Source organism: Podarcis gaigeae (genome assembly GCF_964106915.1).
Source record: "Podarcis gaigeae genome assembly, chromosome: 9".
In the NCBI taxonomy this organism is placed as follows: Eukaryota; Metazoa; Chordata; class Lepidosauria; order Squamata; family Lacertidae; genus Podarcis; species Podarcis gaigeae.
Genome location: NC_139685.1, coordinates 29506810 through 29524928, shown reverse-complemented (window position 1 = coordinate 29524928; position 18119 = coordinate 29506810). Strand labels below are relative to the sequence as shown.

The window sequence follows — 18119 nt, the reverse complement described above, 5'->3', positions numbered from 1 at the left end:
CCCACAATGGCCGCCTGCAAGTCAGTGGCTTTTAAAGGAGAAGCAAGAGATGTCACAAAGGAGGGTGGGTCCTTGTCACCGTGGCAACCCCCCCCCCCCGCCAGCACCTGGCCCCTCCTGAGTGGTGATGCTCCTCTGTCAGAACTCGGAGGCACCTGCGGTTCTGCCTGCAGCTGGGCTGCTTCTTCATTTCACATCCTTCTTCCTGCAGCCCCATTCCCAAAGGGAGACCATCCCCACATCCTTCAAGGCAGGCTAGGCATCATAGCACAGTATTTTGCAGCCCCATTTTGTGATATTTTGGTTGACCTTATAATAAACATATTGCCCGAATATGTATCTTTACGTATTCTCTTCTGATCTGATATCCATTCAGAACCTAGGCATGATTTTAAACCGTTCAGGTCCCTTCAGGTCTAGGTTGTTGTTGTTTGTTTTGTAACCCTATAATTCAGGGGTGGCCAATACTGTGCCCTCCAGATGATGTTGGATTCCACACTCCCATCATCCCCAGCCAAGATAGCCAATGGTCCAGTCCTAAGAGTTGTAGTCTGTTGTCGCCTGAAAAATGTCTTGTTGATTACCTGTGTTCCAATTTCTTTAAAACATCCTTTCAGTCCGTAAGAGAGGACTTACTTAAGCACCTGTTGTCATCACTGTAGTCTTTTCTTTGGTGTGTGTGAAGGAATCTGGTGCTGGTGTATTGATTTAATTTTATTTCTTATTTTTTAAATACATTCTGTGTTCTCATTTTGTATTTTTATGTTGTGAATCGCCCCGTGATCTTCAGATGAAGGGGGCATACAAATTTAATTAATAATAATAATAGTAATAATAATGATACACAGCAGCAATCCACTCACAAAATTGAAATGCAGCTTGCTTCTGTTTCCCTTGGGATGTGTGGAAGAGACTTTGGGGACTTAAAAAAAGTTTTTGACATTACTTTTGTGGCAACCTGGGAAAGCAGCATAGACAGAGCGCAACTATGCAATCTACACTGAAATGGTTTCGCAAATTGCACAGAGGAAGAGCACTTTACTTGCAGAATTAAGGTAGGAGTAAATTGCTGTATTTCAAAAAGGGAAAAGAAAAAGAAACATAGGTATACAACAGATCACTATATTATACTCAAATAGTTTTAAAAAACTAGACTGGTAATGCTATTTTCATCCTATCCTTCCTTCTCACTGTAATTCTCCCTTGTGAATTAAAGAAAGACCTGTCTACTTTGCTCATATCTTTGTAAGTTTGAAGCTTCTTCTTTTTATTACATCTGCGGTAGAGCTTTTCAAAATGTTCGTTTTGTAATCCCTATTGTGTCCCGGGTCAGGCAAGTTAAAGGGCATTCGGATATATCTCAGGAGATTGTCCACATTGTACATTTCTTGACCAGTTGCTTACACAATCCAAGCTACAAGTCGTTTTGCAAATTGTCTGGAGCACTTGTCCTTTGCTCCAGAAGAAAGGTTCCTTTCCTAAAGCAAAACGGAGGAAATAATGCCAAAATAATGCCTCTTGCTAAATGTTATATATCCATCCATTTCCGTCCTGGCAGATGTCTTTGTAGAGCACTTAAGGCCACTCTATCTGTTAGCAGCCATTCTACAGGAAGCATGTTTTAAATCAAATTCATTAAAATGAGAACAGGATTGATAGCTTTGAGTCTGTGGTCCTTTTTATTTTGAGGGGGGGGTTGTGGAGGTGGTGCTAATGGTACACTGAATGTGTGCAATACTGTTTGAGGCAAGATTATATATCAGTGTGAAACAGCAAAAACAACAACAACTATCTAATATGCTTAAAACTTTTCCATTACTATTTGATCCATTCCTATGTCTCCTTACCTGAGAGGAAGTATCCTTGAACTTTTTTGGGCTTACTTTTGAGTAGACATATCTAGGATTTCTCCATAATTTTTTAAAGTCCTATAGCATCTAATTTGATGACAATTTAAGTGTCAAGTTCCCAAATTGTTCTCAGTTATTCCGTGGTGCTTCTACATTCATTGGCATGCTGGAAGGTGGGAGTATACTTACAAAAAAATTGAGTTGTTTGCTGCAACTGAAAATCGCATTGCAAAAGAATTTGGGAAGAATACAAGGGTGCCGGTAGTACTTTTTGTGGCTTATCATCCTAGATAGACTATTTGATAGTTCCTCTTCCACTGAAATGTTTATTTTTATGCAAAATATCTGTGTGTCATCTTTCCTACAAAAATATGTTTGAGTTAGTATATAAAAATCAACAAGAAAAGCTTTCCTAGAGGATTTTAAATTATTTATTACTTCTGCCTTTTCTCCCAGGAAGAGAGGCTCATATGGATAAACAAGAATCTGTTTATGATACAGATTGCCTTGCTGGGTGCAATCCATATTCTCTCGGTTATAAAGCCAGCTGCATTCCACTGAAGGCAACTGTTTAAAACGCTATTAATAATAATTCGGTATGTTCTCTCACCACTTGGGGGCAGCAGCCAACACCAAATATAAAGTTTCACCATCAGATATACTTCCTGTAACTTGCCTGTGATGCTCAAAACTGTATGTTTCCTTTTTACAAAAGGAAATGCAAATTAACCTCTCTTTCTATTTGCAGGATTTTTCTTTTTTTGTTATGCATTAAATATCTGTGTTCAGCAGGGAAAAGTATGTTAGACAGCACACATTTCATACAAATAGTTATACACAGAGGTGAGTCCATAATAGTACTGATATACTAAATGTTTGTTGCTTTTAAACCAATCAATTAATCAGCTAAACAATGCAGTATTGGAATGCAGATTATATTTAATTAAATGCAGGTGGAGCTGTGGTGTAAACCACTGAGCCTCTTGGGCTTCCGGTCAGAAGGTTGACGGTTCGAATCCGTGCAACGGGATGAGCTCCCGTTGCTCTGTCCCAGCTTCTGCCAGCAGTTTGAAAGCATACCAGCGCAAGTACCTAAATAGGTACCACTGTGGCAGGAAGGTAAATGGCGTTTCTGTGCACTCTGGCACTCATCATAGTGTTCCATTGCGCCAGAAGCGGTTCAGTCATACTGGCCACATGACCCTGAAAGCTGTCTGTGGACCAATGCCAGCTCCCTCACCTCAGAAAAGTGAGGTGAGAGCCGTACCCCATAGTCACCTTTGACTGGACTTAACTGTCCAGGGGTGATTTACCTTTACCTTATTTTTAATTATTATGACTGCAATACTGTGCATAATTATAATTTCTCAGTAGTACAATCTTATTTGTGTTTATCCAGAAGTCTTACTGAGTTCAACGGGGCTTACTCCCAGATAAGAGTGCATTGGATCGCAGCCTCTAACCCCAGTAACTTCAATGGAATTTAAACTGAACTGAATTTAGGATCATAACAGCTTCCATTTGATGCAACCATTTGTTATTTAGAGAATCTTCTTACAGGCCAGTCTTATCCTCTGATGTGGGATATGCAAGTGGGAGAGAATCTCTAGCTCATCATTCTTGAGCTGGCTGATACAGCATCACTTTGCATTATTGACAGCTCTGCAGTCCTGATGTGGCATCAGCACAAAGGACCTAAATGATGATCCATCTGCAGCGATGCAGCTGCAAGGATATGATATATGACACGTGGTCTTAAGTCAAGGAATGGCAGTTGTGACATTAGTCAGCATCTTATCCGCTAGTGCAAATTCTGAACATTGCAACAGTTAAAGGCTGTGGTTAAAAACAACAAAACCAAACCCCGCTACCTGCATAGGAATACAGGGAACTGTATATTACCAATTCAGACTATCTAGCCCAGGAATCTAGATTCAGGTAGGTAGCCGTGTTGGTCTGATGCAGTCGAAATATATATAAAAATATAAAATTGTCCGGTAGCACCTTAGAGACCAACTAAGTTTGTTCTTGGTATAAGCCATGGGTAGGCAAACTAAGGCCCAGGGGCTGGATCCGGCCCAATCACCTTCTCAATCTGGCCAGTGGACGGTCCGGGAATCACCGTATTTTTACATGAATAGAATGTGTCCTTTTATTTAAAATGCATCTCTGGCTTATTTGTGGGGCATAGGAATTGGTTCATTTCCCCCCAAAAAATATAGTCCAGCCCCCCACAAGGTCTGAGGGACAGTGGACTGCCCCCCTGCTGAAAAAGTTTGCTGACCCCTGGTATAAGCTTTCATGTGCACGCACAGGTATCTGAAGAAGTGTGCATTCACACGAAAGCTTATACCAAGAACAAACTTAGTTGGTCTCTAAGGTGCTACTGGACAATTTTTTTATTTATATATATATATATATTTAGCCCAGGATTATTAACACTGATTGGCAGCAGCCCAGGGTTTCAGGATGAAATCCTTCCTATCCCTACCTGGAAATGCCAGAGATTGAACCTGAGGCCCTTTGCATACAAAGCACGTTCTCTGGCACTGAGCTATAGCCTGTGCCTAAATGCTTAAAGGAACTGGTGCTGTACTTGTTGTTTAGTCATTTAGTCGTGTCCGACTCTTCATGACCCCATGGACCAGAGCATGCCAGGCACTCCTGTCTTCCACTGCCTCCCACAGTTTGGTCAAACTCATGCTGGTAGCTTCGAGAACACTGTCCAACCATCTTGTCCCCTGTCATCCCCTTCTCCTTGCGCCCTCCATCTTTCCCAACATCAGGGTCTTTTGCAGGGAGTCTTCTCTTCTCATGAGGGGGCCAAAGAATTGGAGTCTCAGCTTCAGGATCTGTCCTTCCAGTGAGCACTCAGGGCTGATTTCCTTAAGAATTGATAGGTTTGATCTTCTTGCAGTCCATGGGACTCTCAAGAGTCTCCTCCAGCACCATAATTCAAAAGCATCAATTCTTCGGCGATCAGCCTTCTTTATAGTCCAGCTTTCATTTCCATACATCACTATTGGGAAAACCATAGCTTTAACTATACGGACCTTTGTTGGCAAAGTGATGTCTCTACTTTTTAAGATGCTGTCTAGGTTAGTCACTGCTTTTGTGCTGTACATCTGTAAATATATAAAATGTCCAGCAGCACCTTAGAGACCAACTAAGCTTGTTCTTGGTATGAGCTTTCATGTGCATGCACACTGTTTGTATATGTGCTATGAGTAATGCATGCCAGGCCAGCCCCACTCATGCACAATCAAAGAATTGATGAGTTCGTTCTTATTTTGGACTGATCTAGCATTTTGCACCAGAACAGCCCTACCAGGGTTACAGATGTTAACCAGCTACCGTCCCTGTTCTTAATCTAGTTAGGCTGTCCCCCTGCAGAATATAACTTGACCCTTCTGTAGAAGATTTCAGTAGAAGATTTCAAAGTTAGCATTATCGCCTGCTAATGTCTGCAAATCAAGATGCTGTAAAAAGCACAAGAGCATAGGTTACCGTAATAATATAATCGACATTCCTAATGGGGAGTGTGTGTACATCCTGCCCCTTGTACTGGACCCTTTTAAAAGTCTGTAAATGCTATTGTTAGAATTTGTGCCTCACCATCAGAGTTCCGGGAGAGTAATTAATATTTTTAAATAGGGTAATTGGTACTGCATATGTTTTCCTTTATCTTTTACAACTACATGAGTGGCAGAAATTCAGAAGGATGGATTTTTGCCAGTATGGATAGAAAAAGCCGCATTTACCAAATTTCTCCTTGTTTTATCAGTCTTTTTTGTGGATAAATGTGATTATTAAAAATTAAAGGTCAGGGAGGGGTTGAAATTCTGGCAGTAAAACAAGATGATACATTTCTGCTTCTCTTGGAGGGTGGTGGAGATTGGTAGAGTTGTCAAGTTATCATTTGCACTTATCGTTTATTGTTTTGCATCAGTAGTAGTGATACAAAAACAAAACCAGAGAAGGCACAGCAAATGAATAACAACACTCGGAAGACGGTTGCGAAACCACAGTATGGATAATAGGGCTCAGACCGCACTTTGTTCGCTGTTTCCCCTTCTATGTTAACCTGGCCTCATCGCTAAGAAGAGGGAAGGCTGCCTAATGTCTACAACTGTTAATTAGGGTCTAGCATTGTCCACTTGGTGGCAGTATGACCAGAGCATCCCTATATGCCTGGGTTTGAAGCTAGATTCTTATAGAAACTGGGTAGAAATTTACCAAAATTGGATTTAAAAATGTATTTCTGCCTTGGATAGTTGGTCAAATCCGCAGGAACTATAAGGTTGCCAACTTTTAACTGGGTTCCGCTCTGGTGCCTTTCTGCCGTCATTGGCGGAGAATAATGCTTATCTCATTGCCTTGAAACGTTTCATCTGCTGATTTCTATAGGTCAGCCTTCCCCCAACCTGCTGGCCTCCCCACATCTCGGACTGCAATTTCCATCTACTGCAGCCTGCATGGTTATTATTATTATTATTTATTAAATTTTGTATACTGCCCTTCATCTGTAGATTTCAGGGCAGTTTATAGTTGTACTTCAAAGCATCTGCAGGGCACCAAGCCAGGGAAGGCTACTGTAGCTCAAGCTGCTCTTAAACATATAGGAGCCATTCAGGTTCCAGACATGTCTAGTTTATCTGCTGGAATGGCATATGATTTACAGGACAGGGAATGCATACACAGCCATGTTAAATTTTGCATCAGGCAGTTCTAACTAAATGTGAGCCATTCAGGGATCATAAAATATCAAATGCCTGGGATATTTCAAGGGTTCTGCACTCATCCTTAGCACCTTGACATTGACCTATTGCACATTTATGATTTCTGACTTCCTAACCAGGGACGTAGGTGGCGCAGTGGGTTAAACCACAGAGCCTGGGACTTGCCGATCAGAAGGTTGGCAATTCAAATCCCTGCCAAGGGGTGAGCTCCTGTTGCTCGGTCCCTGCTCCTGCTAACCTAGCAGTTTGAAAGCACGTCAAACTGCAAGTAGATAAATAGGTACTGCTCTGGCGGGAAGGTAAACGGCATTTCCATGCACTGCTCTGGTTCACCAGAAGCAGCTTAGTCATGCTGGCTACATGATCCGGAAGCTCCCTCGGCCAATAAAATGAGATGAGCACCGCAACCCCAGAGTTGGCCACGACTGGACCTAATGGTCAGGGGTCCCTTTATCTTTACCTTTAACCAGGGTTAAGAGAGCAAGAGAACCTGTATGCTTCCCCTTTCCCTCCTTCTCCTCTGCTATGCAAACTCCCTTCCTTTCTCTTTTCAGAGGTAATCAACCTGCACAGCTCCATTTCTGCCAATATTAATGCTAACCATGGCTAGTTTTCAGGCAGAAGCTGGAACCAGGGTTCAGAGAAGGATTGGCAACACTAGCCGAGTTTGCATGTGAGAGGACGATGAAGAAGAAATGTACAAGCCTGTGGAGTCTTGCTTGATTTCCTAAACACAGCTAGGAGAACAAGAACACCCTGTCTACCCCAGGCTGCTAATACTGGTTTGCTCTGGTTGAATTGCCAAGCTGTTTTTTTGCAGAGCTCCTCTTCTCTAATAGTTGCATGATAGGAGCAAATTCAGATCAGATTTTTTTAGACAGGACAGGACTGTGGCTGCCCCACCCTCATGCCCACAGGACATACATGTGCAGGTCATCCAAGGAGGGAGATTATTGCGGGGAGACAAAGAGGGAGATTATTGGGGCTTGTAGCCATCTCTGTCTTGGCGCATTTCAAAAAACTGGCCCTAGAAGAAAATATTTGCAGGTGGCCTGGCATATAGAAAGAGCCTTCAGCAGGTTCATGATGAAAGCTTTATTGCCAAGCACATTACCAGGGTCATGCCTCTAGTTGTGCAGAAAGGATGTGCTTTTAGAACAGCCTCTGTTCTAAACCTCCACCCAAATCTGAACTTGAGCATTTTTTGAAGCCAATAGAAGGTACTTTTCTTCAGGCAGGCATTGGAAACTGGCTACAGCAACAGATTACTATGAAAGGGTTTGTTTACTAGCAGCATAACTGCAATTATTATTAATTTTTTTTTTTGTTATATATGCCACATATCACCTCTTTGATAGATGAGCAATCATTAGACAACGATAACTACATGCCACTGTAAGCAGGCAAATATATTATATTACATTGGGCAGTTTTTCCTGGTGTTCATTCAGACATGGATTTGTATTTTTTAAAGCTCAGAGACAGTTTGGGAGGACAGAGATGTGGAGTTTTCTGCTCAACGGCACCATCTGCTTCTCCTCTCCCATCTTGACAATCTGCTCTGCTGTTTTTCTTTTGCATGGGTGTTCTTTGTTTTTTAATGTTTGGATTGTTAGCTGCTTTGATTTTTGTGTGTGTAAGAAAACCAAGGGAATAAATTTCTAAAAGCCCATTAAAATTGACCTCTGTAATTCACTGTAGGTGGTGGTGCCCTTGAAGATGACTCAGAAGTTTCAGTGGGTGGGAAACGCTATAGCTGCCGTCCAAAAAGGATACAGGGTGGCATGTGCATATCTGACCACTGTTCTGCAAATAACATTGCTTATCTGTTTCCTTCTGAGCCCAACTCAAGGTGCTGGTTTAACCATTAAGCCACTTCATCACTTTCTCTCACTCTCACTCTCCCCTTGCTGTTGTCGTCCCCGCTCCCAGACCAGACACGCCTGCACAAACTCCTCACAACTGCTAGGAGTAAGTCCTTTAAAGGCCGGAAATGATAAGATGATATTCTTATCAAAGTTAACATTTGTTCCCCTTCTTCCCACATTCCCCCAAAAGTTTGTAAGACCTTTTTATTCTTGCTAGAATCCAGTGACTCTAACAGATCTGCTTTTTAGTCTAGCTAGTGGGCTCCCCCCAATCAATTTGATTGTTTGTAGCCAATGGCTATTACAATATGAACACAATAAATAAAAAAAATCCTTCCAGTAGCACCTTAGAGACCAACTAAGTTTGTTATTGGTATGAGCTTTCGTGTGCATGCACAATTCTTCAGATACGCATGCACACAAAAGCTCATACCAATAACAAACTTAGTTGGTCTCTAAGGTGCTACTGGAAGGAATTTTTGTTTGTTTGTTTCGACTACGGCAGACCAACACAGCTACCTACCTGTAACTAGAAATATGAACACAAATCGCACAGCTGCAAAACAGAACAAAAAGCATTGCATACACCAGAACAAGCCAAATCTACAATGTCAACATCCCTAGGATTTAGCACTGGTGGTTGTATTTAGCTGCAGCTCCCATAAATAACTTCATACTGAATTTGCAGTTATTAATAATTTCCTTCGATGGTTAGTGCTATAGTTAAAGTTTATTTCTATGCTGCTTTTCAACACCCCCCCCCCCGAAAAAAGCCCCCAAGACGGTTCACACACAATAATTCCCAAATACAAAACTCAACCAAAAATACATTTAAAAAGTACAACTTACACAAAAAATTAGACAGCAAAATCTTAATATTTCAGAAAAGACCAAAAGCAAAATATATTCATGTTCCTTTGCCCAAATGGGAAACGGCAGCCCCCAGAAAGTCACCAGGGAGAGCAGGAGTAAATCCTTAAGGGGTATTTTATCCTTACAAAGGTCCCAAGCAGAGGTGTGGGAGGTGGGAAGACTGCAGCAGATTCTGGACTGAGATTGCAGAATTCTCCAGAAATAAAACATCCAATTACTGGAGAGTAAAGGTAAAGGACCCCTGGATTCTCCAGTCAAAGGGGTTGCAGCGCTGTGGTCTAAACCACTGAGCCTCTTGTGCTTACAGATCAGAAGGTTGGCAGTTCACTGTATTGTTACAGTTAACTTATATAACTACATACACACACACACAACAAAGGAGGAAATATAGGTTGCAATTCTTTACACATTTATGTGGGAATAAGTTTCGTTTTTATATTTTGCCATGATTACAATTATTTTTCCATGCAACCGTTCCGCCAAGGAATTCTGGGTGGCATACACAGTCCCCTCCCCCATTTTCCCTCACAACAATCTTGTGGAGTAGGCTAGGCTGAGAGAAAGTTACTAACCCAAGGTCACCCCAGTGAGCATCATGGCCAAGTAGGGATTTGAACTCTGCTCTCCCAGATTCCTAACTCAGCACTCTAACCACTGCACAACACTGCCTCTACATTAGGTGCATATTGATTACAGTGGGACTTACTTCTTGGTAAAAATTTCTAGGATTGGGGTGTTAGAACCTCGATCCAATTTCTTTCCATGACAACACAAAACAAAAACAGTTGGACTGGCCCTGAAATCAGGTTGCGCGAAGCTCAACAAAGATCCCAAACCATTTGAAATTATTGTTTCGCTGCCAGCCCCAACTTGCATTTATGTCTGTGAACGACCCTCTATAACTTTATCCCCATCATCAAAGATCCTTCTTTAAATGAAGCAAACGGCTATTATGGAAGAAGGATCGCGTAGAGAGGCAATGCTGAAGTAAAAGCAAAAAACAATTCTTGCTTTTGTGTGGTATGTCTCTTGCCAGATATTAGCCTATTAAAACAAGTGCAGGTTACAGCATAATTTCCCAATAAGGTTTAGAATTGGGGGGAGGGGGGTCTTCCAAGTATGCCAACTGTGCTCAAATGCAGGTGTCAGTGCTTTTATGTGTTTATGTCATGTTTCTGTATCATATACATTCTTAACATTAATGTATGCAATTACCGCATAATTAAGAAATAATTAATATTATATATTAATAGCTGTATGGTATTCAGTGTCAATTTGCGGCAGCGCTTTAACAGGTGTATGCTAGCGTGAGGCATTAAGTCCAGTCCTTTGTGTGTTTACACAGTAAGTCCCATTCTATTCAATGGAGATTGCTCCAAAGTAAAATATACAGAGGATTGCAGCTTTTAAATAAATGGATGGAAAGAACTGCTTTGCATTCAAACTGCCTTGTTTTTTGTGTGTAAAGAAAAATGAGTGTTTTCCAGATTTATATCTATCTTGAATCCTCATTGCTAAAGTGCTTAAAAATAAATCGCAAACCAAGGGAGCTTTTTCTATGTGTATAGATGAAATCATGGCCATAGGGAGTACCCGTTTCTAAATGTATGAAACATGTGCACTCTACTGTTTATGATGAATAAAAGAGTGGTGTGATGAGGGTTTTGTGTTTTTCTGGAGAGTTAAACGATAAATGCTCTTATACTTCTGGAAGTCTCCAACTAGAAATGTGTCAAGAGCTTTCCAAAGCAGCTCATAATGTCTGTCTGGGGCCCTCATTGTTAGTCTGAGCAGAGATGTAACGTTAGAAATCAGAAGTAAAAGCAAATATCTCCCCTTAATATGCCATAACGTTTCCAGCACTCCAGCTCCATCACCCCTGTCATATCCACTTTGCATGTGTCCTTTCTAGCTTCCATTGTCAGCCTGAACCTGCACCTCATCCAAGCCTGTCCTGACCGAGACACAATTCTCCGGCAGGGAAAAAGAAGCAAATAAACAAGTTGAGTGGTGTAAAAAAAAGGGGGTTGCCTTGCAGGTGCCTGCAGCTGGCGGTTAACACAGACAGTAAGAGGATCAACTCCATCTCCACTGGCTGGAAAGAGAGGGAGAGAAATAAAGCTCCCACATTTACTATTCACAGTTTAGTTAATTTGGATGATAACGGTTAGTTTCTAATCCCATTGTGCAGAATTGAATATACTGAAACCTACAAGCCTTCTGAAAGAGTGTATCTTGCAAACAGGACAACAATCAGGAGTGTCTCCCCCCCCCCCAGACTGAACCGTGCAAGACACGCACAGTTTTGGATAACATTTTGTAGGGGTTTGTTTAGTCACCCATCAGGTTGCAGACAAAACAGGTTACAGACAAAGCATCAAGAAGCGAGAGCTCTTTAAACAGACAAGAATCTGAATTTGCATTTTGCAGCAATCAAAAAAAGAAATACAAAATAACCAAAAGCAAACCAAAACTACAGTTCTAGGAGATATTAAATGGCACAGTTTTCTTTATCTAAAAATAAAATTATAAAAATCAGGGAGGAGAACAGAAACCTATTTCTTAAAACAGTTTGCAGAACGTCTCTCTGAAACTATATTTCTGACTCTTTTTTAAAAAACACGTTCATAATATTGCTTTGGAGAATATACCGTTTCCACGATGGAACGGACTAAAGTTTGGATACACTGGCACACATCTCCAAAGTCTAGGTGATGTTTTTATTTGGACGTGCAAACTATAGTCACATTCTGAGTTGAATTTGTTATTCATTTAGTCGATGTGTAAATTGGGCTTGTTTGAGGGGCGGGGGTGTCCCTATACAACTAAATAAGAAGGTGCCAATGAAAGTTGAAGGAGGCACGAAAATGCGCTCCGAAGCTTTGGAGAGGAAAAGGATACACCCTCTTTTTTAGCTAATTTCCTCAAGTTCCTGTTTGTGTGTTTTCGATATTTTCCTCTTCAAGCCTTTCAAAAGAAAGCAAGCAACTTCCCCAAGCTCCATTATTCCCTCTCCGGCCCCCCCTCGGACAAACTTGTTGCCCCCCAAAAAGACAGCCCTTTGCGCTCTCAAGGCGAGAAGCGCGGCTGCCAGAACAGAGGCCCTAGGAAAAAAGTTAACAATGCTGTGAAAATATGTTTGCAGAAAATAGACAATTGTTGGATTAGACGTATTCAAGTATGAAATAATGCCTTTTTGTGTAAAAACTTCAGCAATGTGCGTGTACAAAAGTTCCCTGTGGCAGTTACTTGCTCCCTTTGTGAGCGTTGCGCTTTGGCGTCTCCACTTGGCGCATTTCACTCCCAGCCCCTTTAAACGCGATTGTTTCTTTCTTTCTAATGACATTTACCGGATCAAAACATGCTGTTAATTCGATCAGAAAGCTTTACCCTCCCTAACAATGCCACAATAATTTCTCCTGAAGTTTGTTAAATTGACCAAAATTAGGCAAATGAATAGGGGGTCTGTAGGCGACCCTTCTCGCAGGTGACACCACATAATGCACTCTCAGACCAGCTGCGATCCCCTCTTTATTTTGCCCCTCTTTTCTTTGACCCGCATTATTAAGATTTAGGCCCAATGAAACCATTCACACTTTTCAATGGGATATTTTCCTATAGGATAATAGGCTACAAATTGAGCCTCTCCAAAGCGGCGAGAAGGAGGGGAAAAATAACAACCTCGAGAGACACACACACACTACAGAAACGACCGTCGTGTGCCAAAGGTTTGAGGGAGGCTCCTAAGGTCTGCAGAGGGGAGGAGAGAAAAATTTAAAGGACGGGGTGGGGGGAGAGAATCTCGTGCCAGCCTCCAGTCCCCACACCTGCCGGGGTGTCCCCGCCACATAAAGCGGGAGAAACAAAAAGGCCTGGCTGCCATCTCTCATAAAGATGGACGTGTCACCAAGTCGTGTGAGAAAAGCCTGAGAACAAACGGGCCCACTCCGTCTCCAAGGGCTCTTCCTTGAACTGGGCGGAACAGCCTATTAAGGGCTTACTTAATTACTTTAATGACTCTGGACAGGCTTTAAAATGCAGTCAGCGCTTGGACAGGGAAGGGGGGCGGCGGCAGGGTGTGTGCATGTGTGTCTTGGGCTGGGGGGAGAGTGTGGGGTGCCTGGGATTTGTAAACAGGCGGCCGTCGTGTGAGAGACCGACCAGGCGCTTGGCGGCCCAGTGAAAGAAGACGGCCAGTGTTTCGCAGCCTGCAGGCGCGCCACTGCGCTCAGCTCCCTCAGCCCTGCGCGGGTCGTTGCCATGCAAATGCCCTTCGGGGGCCGATCACGTGTCCTTTCAAGGGCCACGTGGAGTGACAAAGCTGATCTGACGTCCCCCCACCCTTACACGCCCCTTAGGCTGGGGGTGTGGGGTGGGTGGGGGAAGACCCGAACATACACACATTTTAAAAAACTGATCTTTAATGCATGCCTCCTCCTCCTCCTCCTAACGCTGCTTTCCCTAATCCTGGGGAATCAGGCAGGCCATGAATATATCCCCCCACCCTCCCTCAGAAATGATCGCTTTATAAACCGCCCCTTGGAAGTTAGGGCTCTGCAATCCACCTGGGCCACTTGAAGGAGGACATCGGGTGCCTTCTGCGAGCTTCTCCCCCAGCAGCGGCTTCTTGTCACCATGGCCTCCAAATTGAAGGAACGGAAAGTGAGTTGGAGAAGGGAAGGTGCCCTGCGCGCTGCCACCGGGCTCGACCTTTCCTCACGGAACTGGTGGCCCTTAGCTGCACAGGCTTAGACATCGGTTTTGAGGCTTGAGATTATGTGTGGGATGGGGGGGGGGGCAGTACCAGAACTCAGGAAATAGAAAGAAAGAGGCGAAGTCTCGAAACTCCTGAGATATAGGAACCTTGCAGTATTTGGCGCTTCATATATCTGGACGTTTCAAATCTCGTATGAAAGTTTCCAATATCTCAGCTTTGAGGCTTTGCCGCCCCCCACCCCAGTTTGCCTTCTTAGGATTATGGTACCATCAGCAGATGATGGGCCCATCATCGTCTCCAGCAGTAAGGATGCTGCATTGCTAAGTTTTGGGGAGGTTTTTGTTTCTTTTTTGTCTCCAGTATGTCAAAAGCTTGGAGAGTTGGATAGGAGGAGCTCACAAGTGCCTGGCTCTTAAAGAGTTGTTCCAAGCTGTGCAGAAGTAGGTTGTTGAAGGGCAGAGAAGTGTCTGGAGACGTCAAGAAAAATTAAAGGTGATGGAGCGACTTCGCGTTCTGATGCGATGCTCTCTTCCATCTTGCCATACCACACGTGTGTCTAGCCTAAGCCTGTCGTTCTCATGCATTTTCCAGAGGATCCCGGTCTCCCATAAGGTGATCGAGAAGAGGAGAAGGGACCGGATCAACCGCTGTCTGAACGAACTCGGGAAGACGGTGCCAATGGCTTTGGCAAAACAGGTGCGCATCCCAAAGTTGCGTTTTGCGTCTTTTCGAACAGAGGGGAAGCAATTTGCGTACGTGGGGTTACTTAGGAGTGGCTGCTGCTGCTGTTGTTCTTTTTGCGTGGAGAGGGGTGTGTGTATGTGGCATTTTGCAAAATAAGGGGATCGTGATCATAGCTTTGTGAATGAAACAAGTGTGTGGCTTACTCCTGCTCATTTGCAAGCCTTTTTGTCGTTAGGTTAACTGCATTCTGCTGGATTCAAAGCTCCGGGTGTACGGGGTTGGAAAACAACTCCCTGAAGTCCTGTCTGCCTTTGTGCATTTCAGAGTTCCGGCAAGCTGGAGAAAGCGGAGATCCTGGAGATGACCGTCCAGTACCTGCGGGCCCTTCACTCTGCAGATTTCCCTCGGGGGAGAGAAAAGGGTAGGCGCGCTCGTCTGCAGTGGCGGTGCGTTTCTGGCCACGCAGGCGCGCAGGGAGAAGACCCTTGGGCGGGAACTGCTGGCTGAGCTCTGAGAAGCCTTGGGAATGGATCACACTTTACTGTGGGAAATCCCATTAGTGAAACTGGGGGATCCTGGCGACACGGGTGGAGAGGAAAAGAAATCTCAGCTCGCGACACTGGGAGGGATTTTGGACACAAACGTTTTCACGACCAGATTAGTGGTCCAGGTGTTAAATGGCCAAGGGCAACCCACTAGCTCTTAGACTCAGAGCCCCAGTGCAATCCTCTATAAATCTTCTCAGAAGTAAGTCCCATTGATTACAATGGGACCTGCTCCCAGATAAATGGGTGTGGGGTGGTGGCCTCAGTTTTCAGTATGTAATTTGGGAATCAGTGATTCTACCTCACAGTGAATGGATTGCATGGAACATAAATAAACAATCCTTTACATGAATTAAACTCCCCCCCCCCAAAAAAAAGGAGTAACCAAATTAATGGAAGGTGAAGCTCTCCGTGATTAGAGACAGTGCATTACAGTAGCTTAGGCGTTGCTTTGAGCTTTCCAAACCTGGGTGGTTTTGGAGACAAGAGTGCAGGACTCAAATAACATTTCGTTTGATCCAGCAAGGTAACTTCATTCCCTGATAAGGAAGGATTTTACAGACTTGTGAGATGTAGAATAATGAAGAAATAATGCATTTATTCTGGCACAATCTTCTGTGACCAACAGCCCACTTCATCAGCTAGATGAATCATTAAAACTCAGCAGATGTATATGATGTGAACATATACTCAAATAGGTGTATATTTTTTGTATATACCTGGCTACATAGGGGGGATGTCCAGTGCAAAATTGTTGGCTGAGAATTTATCAGTACACTCTGATGCTGTGTACGCACCATAACTTTAAAGCACATTATTTCCATCAAATATCCCTGGGCACTGTAGTTTACTCATCACAGAGTTGCAATTCCCAGCAACCCTTAAGAAACAAAAGTGCTCAGAATTCTTTGAGTGGGAACATGTGCTTTAAATGTGCTTTAAACATAGCTGCTTTTCCCACCTTAACTAGCAAGACTGCAGAGCATGGGTTGCTCTGTTCTTATGCTGTATTTGCTGATCTACCCCTGATTTGTTAGGCTTCATGGGATGTGTACTGAGCATTCATTTTCAGTTATTGTGGGGAGGTTATGTAATGCCACATCAAGCGATTGTTATCTCACACTTTCCAGTGTGTTTTCCCATCACTGGGGTAGGGAGTGAGCTCATCCACACTCCCTTTTGTCCTGCAATTTATTCCATTTGCCCCATGATTTCTAGGCACGGGTCTGAGAGGTTTTTCTTCTGCCCCTTTGCCTTCCCCTGGAAAACCCACAGTTTACTGCTGAATCAGTACATACATAAATCTGGAGTAAACCCATCTGACGTTTGTTCTGATGCAGTAGTAAACCACAGGTTTTCCCAGGGGAAGTGGCAGGACAAAAGGAATACCTCTTTGCCCCCTGCCTATAAATCATGATACAAATGTAAGTGTGGATGAGCCCTTTGTCACACAACAGCACCAAACCAACTCTAATTGTGCAACTTTAATTTGCCAGTATATGGCTGAATCCTATCCGAAAACAGCAACATTCTTGAAGCCTCCTTTGTTGCATTGCCTTCTACAGGTTGCCCTTGTTAACCAATGCACCTTTTCCCATGTGTAAAATGGTCAGGTGAAGAAGATACAGGTGAATACCTGCAAAGGTGCAGGAGCCTTGTCCTACTTTTTTACTTCGCCACTCCACTGAGACCCCCCACTTGGGAAGCCCTAGTTTCCAAACTCTACTTACTAAATTAGGCAAAACAGGTTCCCATTAATTTGCTGCAAGAGGCAGGAAAAACAGGGTGTTGATTGTAGGGTGGGGTGTTTGAGTTTCTTCCTGCCCCATGTAGGCAAGCCATGGTTCCAAACCACACACCCCACACACAGGGGTCAATTTGATTTTGAAGAGGGGCAGTTCAAGAATGAGTTATTAACAGTTAATGGCTTTTTGGGCTTCCTCTGTGTGAATAGGAATCACTGCTCTAACCCAGTTTTTCTTTCTTTCCAACAGAGCTTCTAGCTGAATTTGCCAACTACTTTCACTATGGCTACCATGAGTGCATGAAGAACCTAGTTCACTACCTGACCACAGTGGAGAGAATGGAGACCAAGGACACCAAGTACGCCCGGATCCTGGCTTTCCTGCAGTCCAAAGCTCGCTTTGTCACCGAACCCATCTTTTCCTCACTGGGATCTCTCCCAGAGCCAGACTTCTCCTATCAGCTCCCACCACCTCCAGACTGCTTGGGCCACAGCCCCAATGACCCTGTGTTCCAACAGGGATCTGGACACGGCCCCTTTTCCTGGCACAGCTCCGCTAGGAGCCCCACTCTCCCTTACCTCCCCAACGCTCCTGTGCCCCTCACTGGCCACGGGCAGCAGCGCAGCACCTTCTTGTCATCCGTGCAAAGTCTGGATCGCCACTACCTCAACCTAATTGGCCAATCCCACCCCAACACATTCAGCCTGCCTTCTGGCCAGCATCCTTCGGTGCTATAGCCTACGTCTGGTGTTGCCAGCTGGTTGTCCAAAAGGGTCCCTGTGTCTTAAAGAGCTGCCAGAGAGAGAGAAGTGTATGGCTTTTGCCTTCCCAGTGTTGCCATGCCATCGACCTTCTCCGTGTCTTGCAGTTCCTAAAGGCCCCAAATGCCTTCCAAGGCCAGGCAGTGCCGAGCTCACCTGCGCATATTACCTATTTATATTATTTCAAGAGAATAAATTATCTGGCCTCCTTCCACAACTGTAAATAGATATGAAATTAACGGTGGAGTGAAATAAAGATATACTTCTGGGAAAAGGTTCAGCCTGAGATATGTTTGCTGTGCTTATTTATTCATCCTTCTGCCAGCAGTTCTTCTAA

At 43.7% G+C, this 18119-nt stretch overlaps 1 protein-coding gene across 3 annotated transcripts; it reads left to right on the top strand.

The window, feature by feature from the left end:
* The first annotated feature begins 2351 nt into the window (after window positions 1-2351).
* Window positions 2352-18068, top strand: HELT (helt bHLH transcription factor). 3 transcript variants are annotated; one of them, XM_083756033.1, is made up of 4 exons: window positions 2352-2446; window positions 14639-14743; window positions 15056-15152; window positions 17271-18068. In XM_083756033.1, the coding sequence occupies exons 2-4, from the start codon at window positions 14726-14728 to the stop codon at window positions 17756-17758; spliced, it is 603 nt and encodes a 200-aa protein (XP_083612159.1). In that variant the 5' UTR covers window positions 2352-2446; window positions 14639-14725; the 3' UTR covers window positions 17759-18068. The 3 variants fall into 3 exon arrangements, with proteins under 3 accessions (XP_083612159.1, XP_083612158.1, XP_083612157.1); XM_083756032.1 differs by lacking the exon at window positions 2352-2446 and adding an exon at window positions 13621-13992; XM_083756031.1 differs by lacking the exon at window positions 2352-2446 and having other exon boundaries at window positions 14384-14743.
* Window positions 18069-18119: the final 51 nt, after the last annotated feature.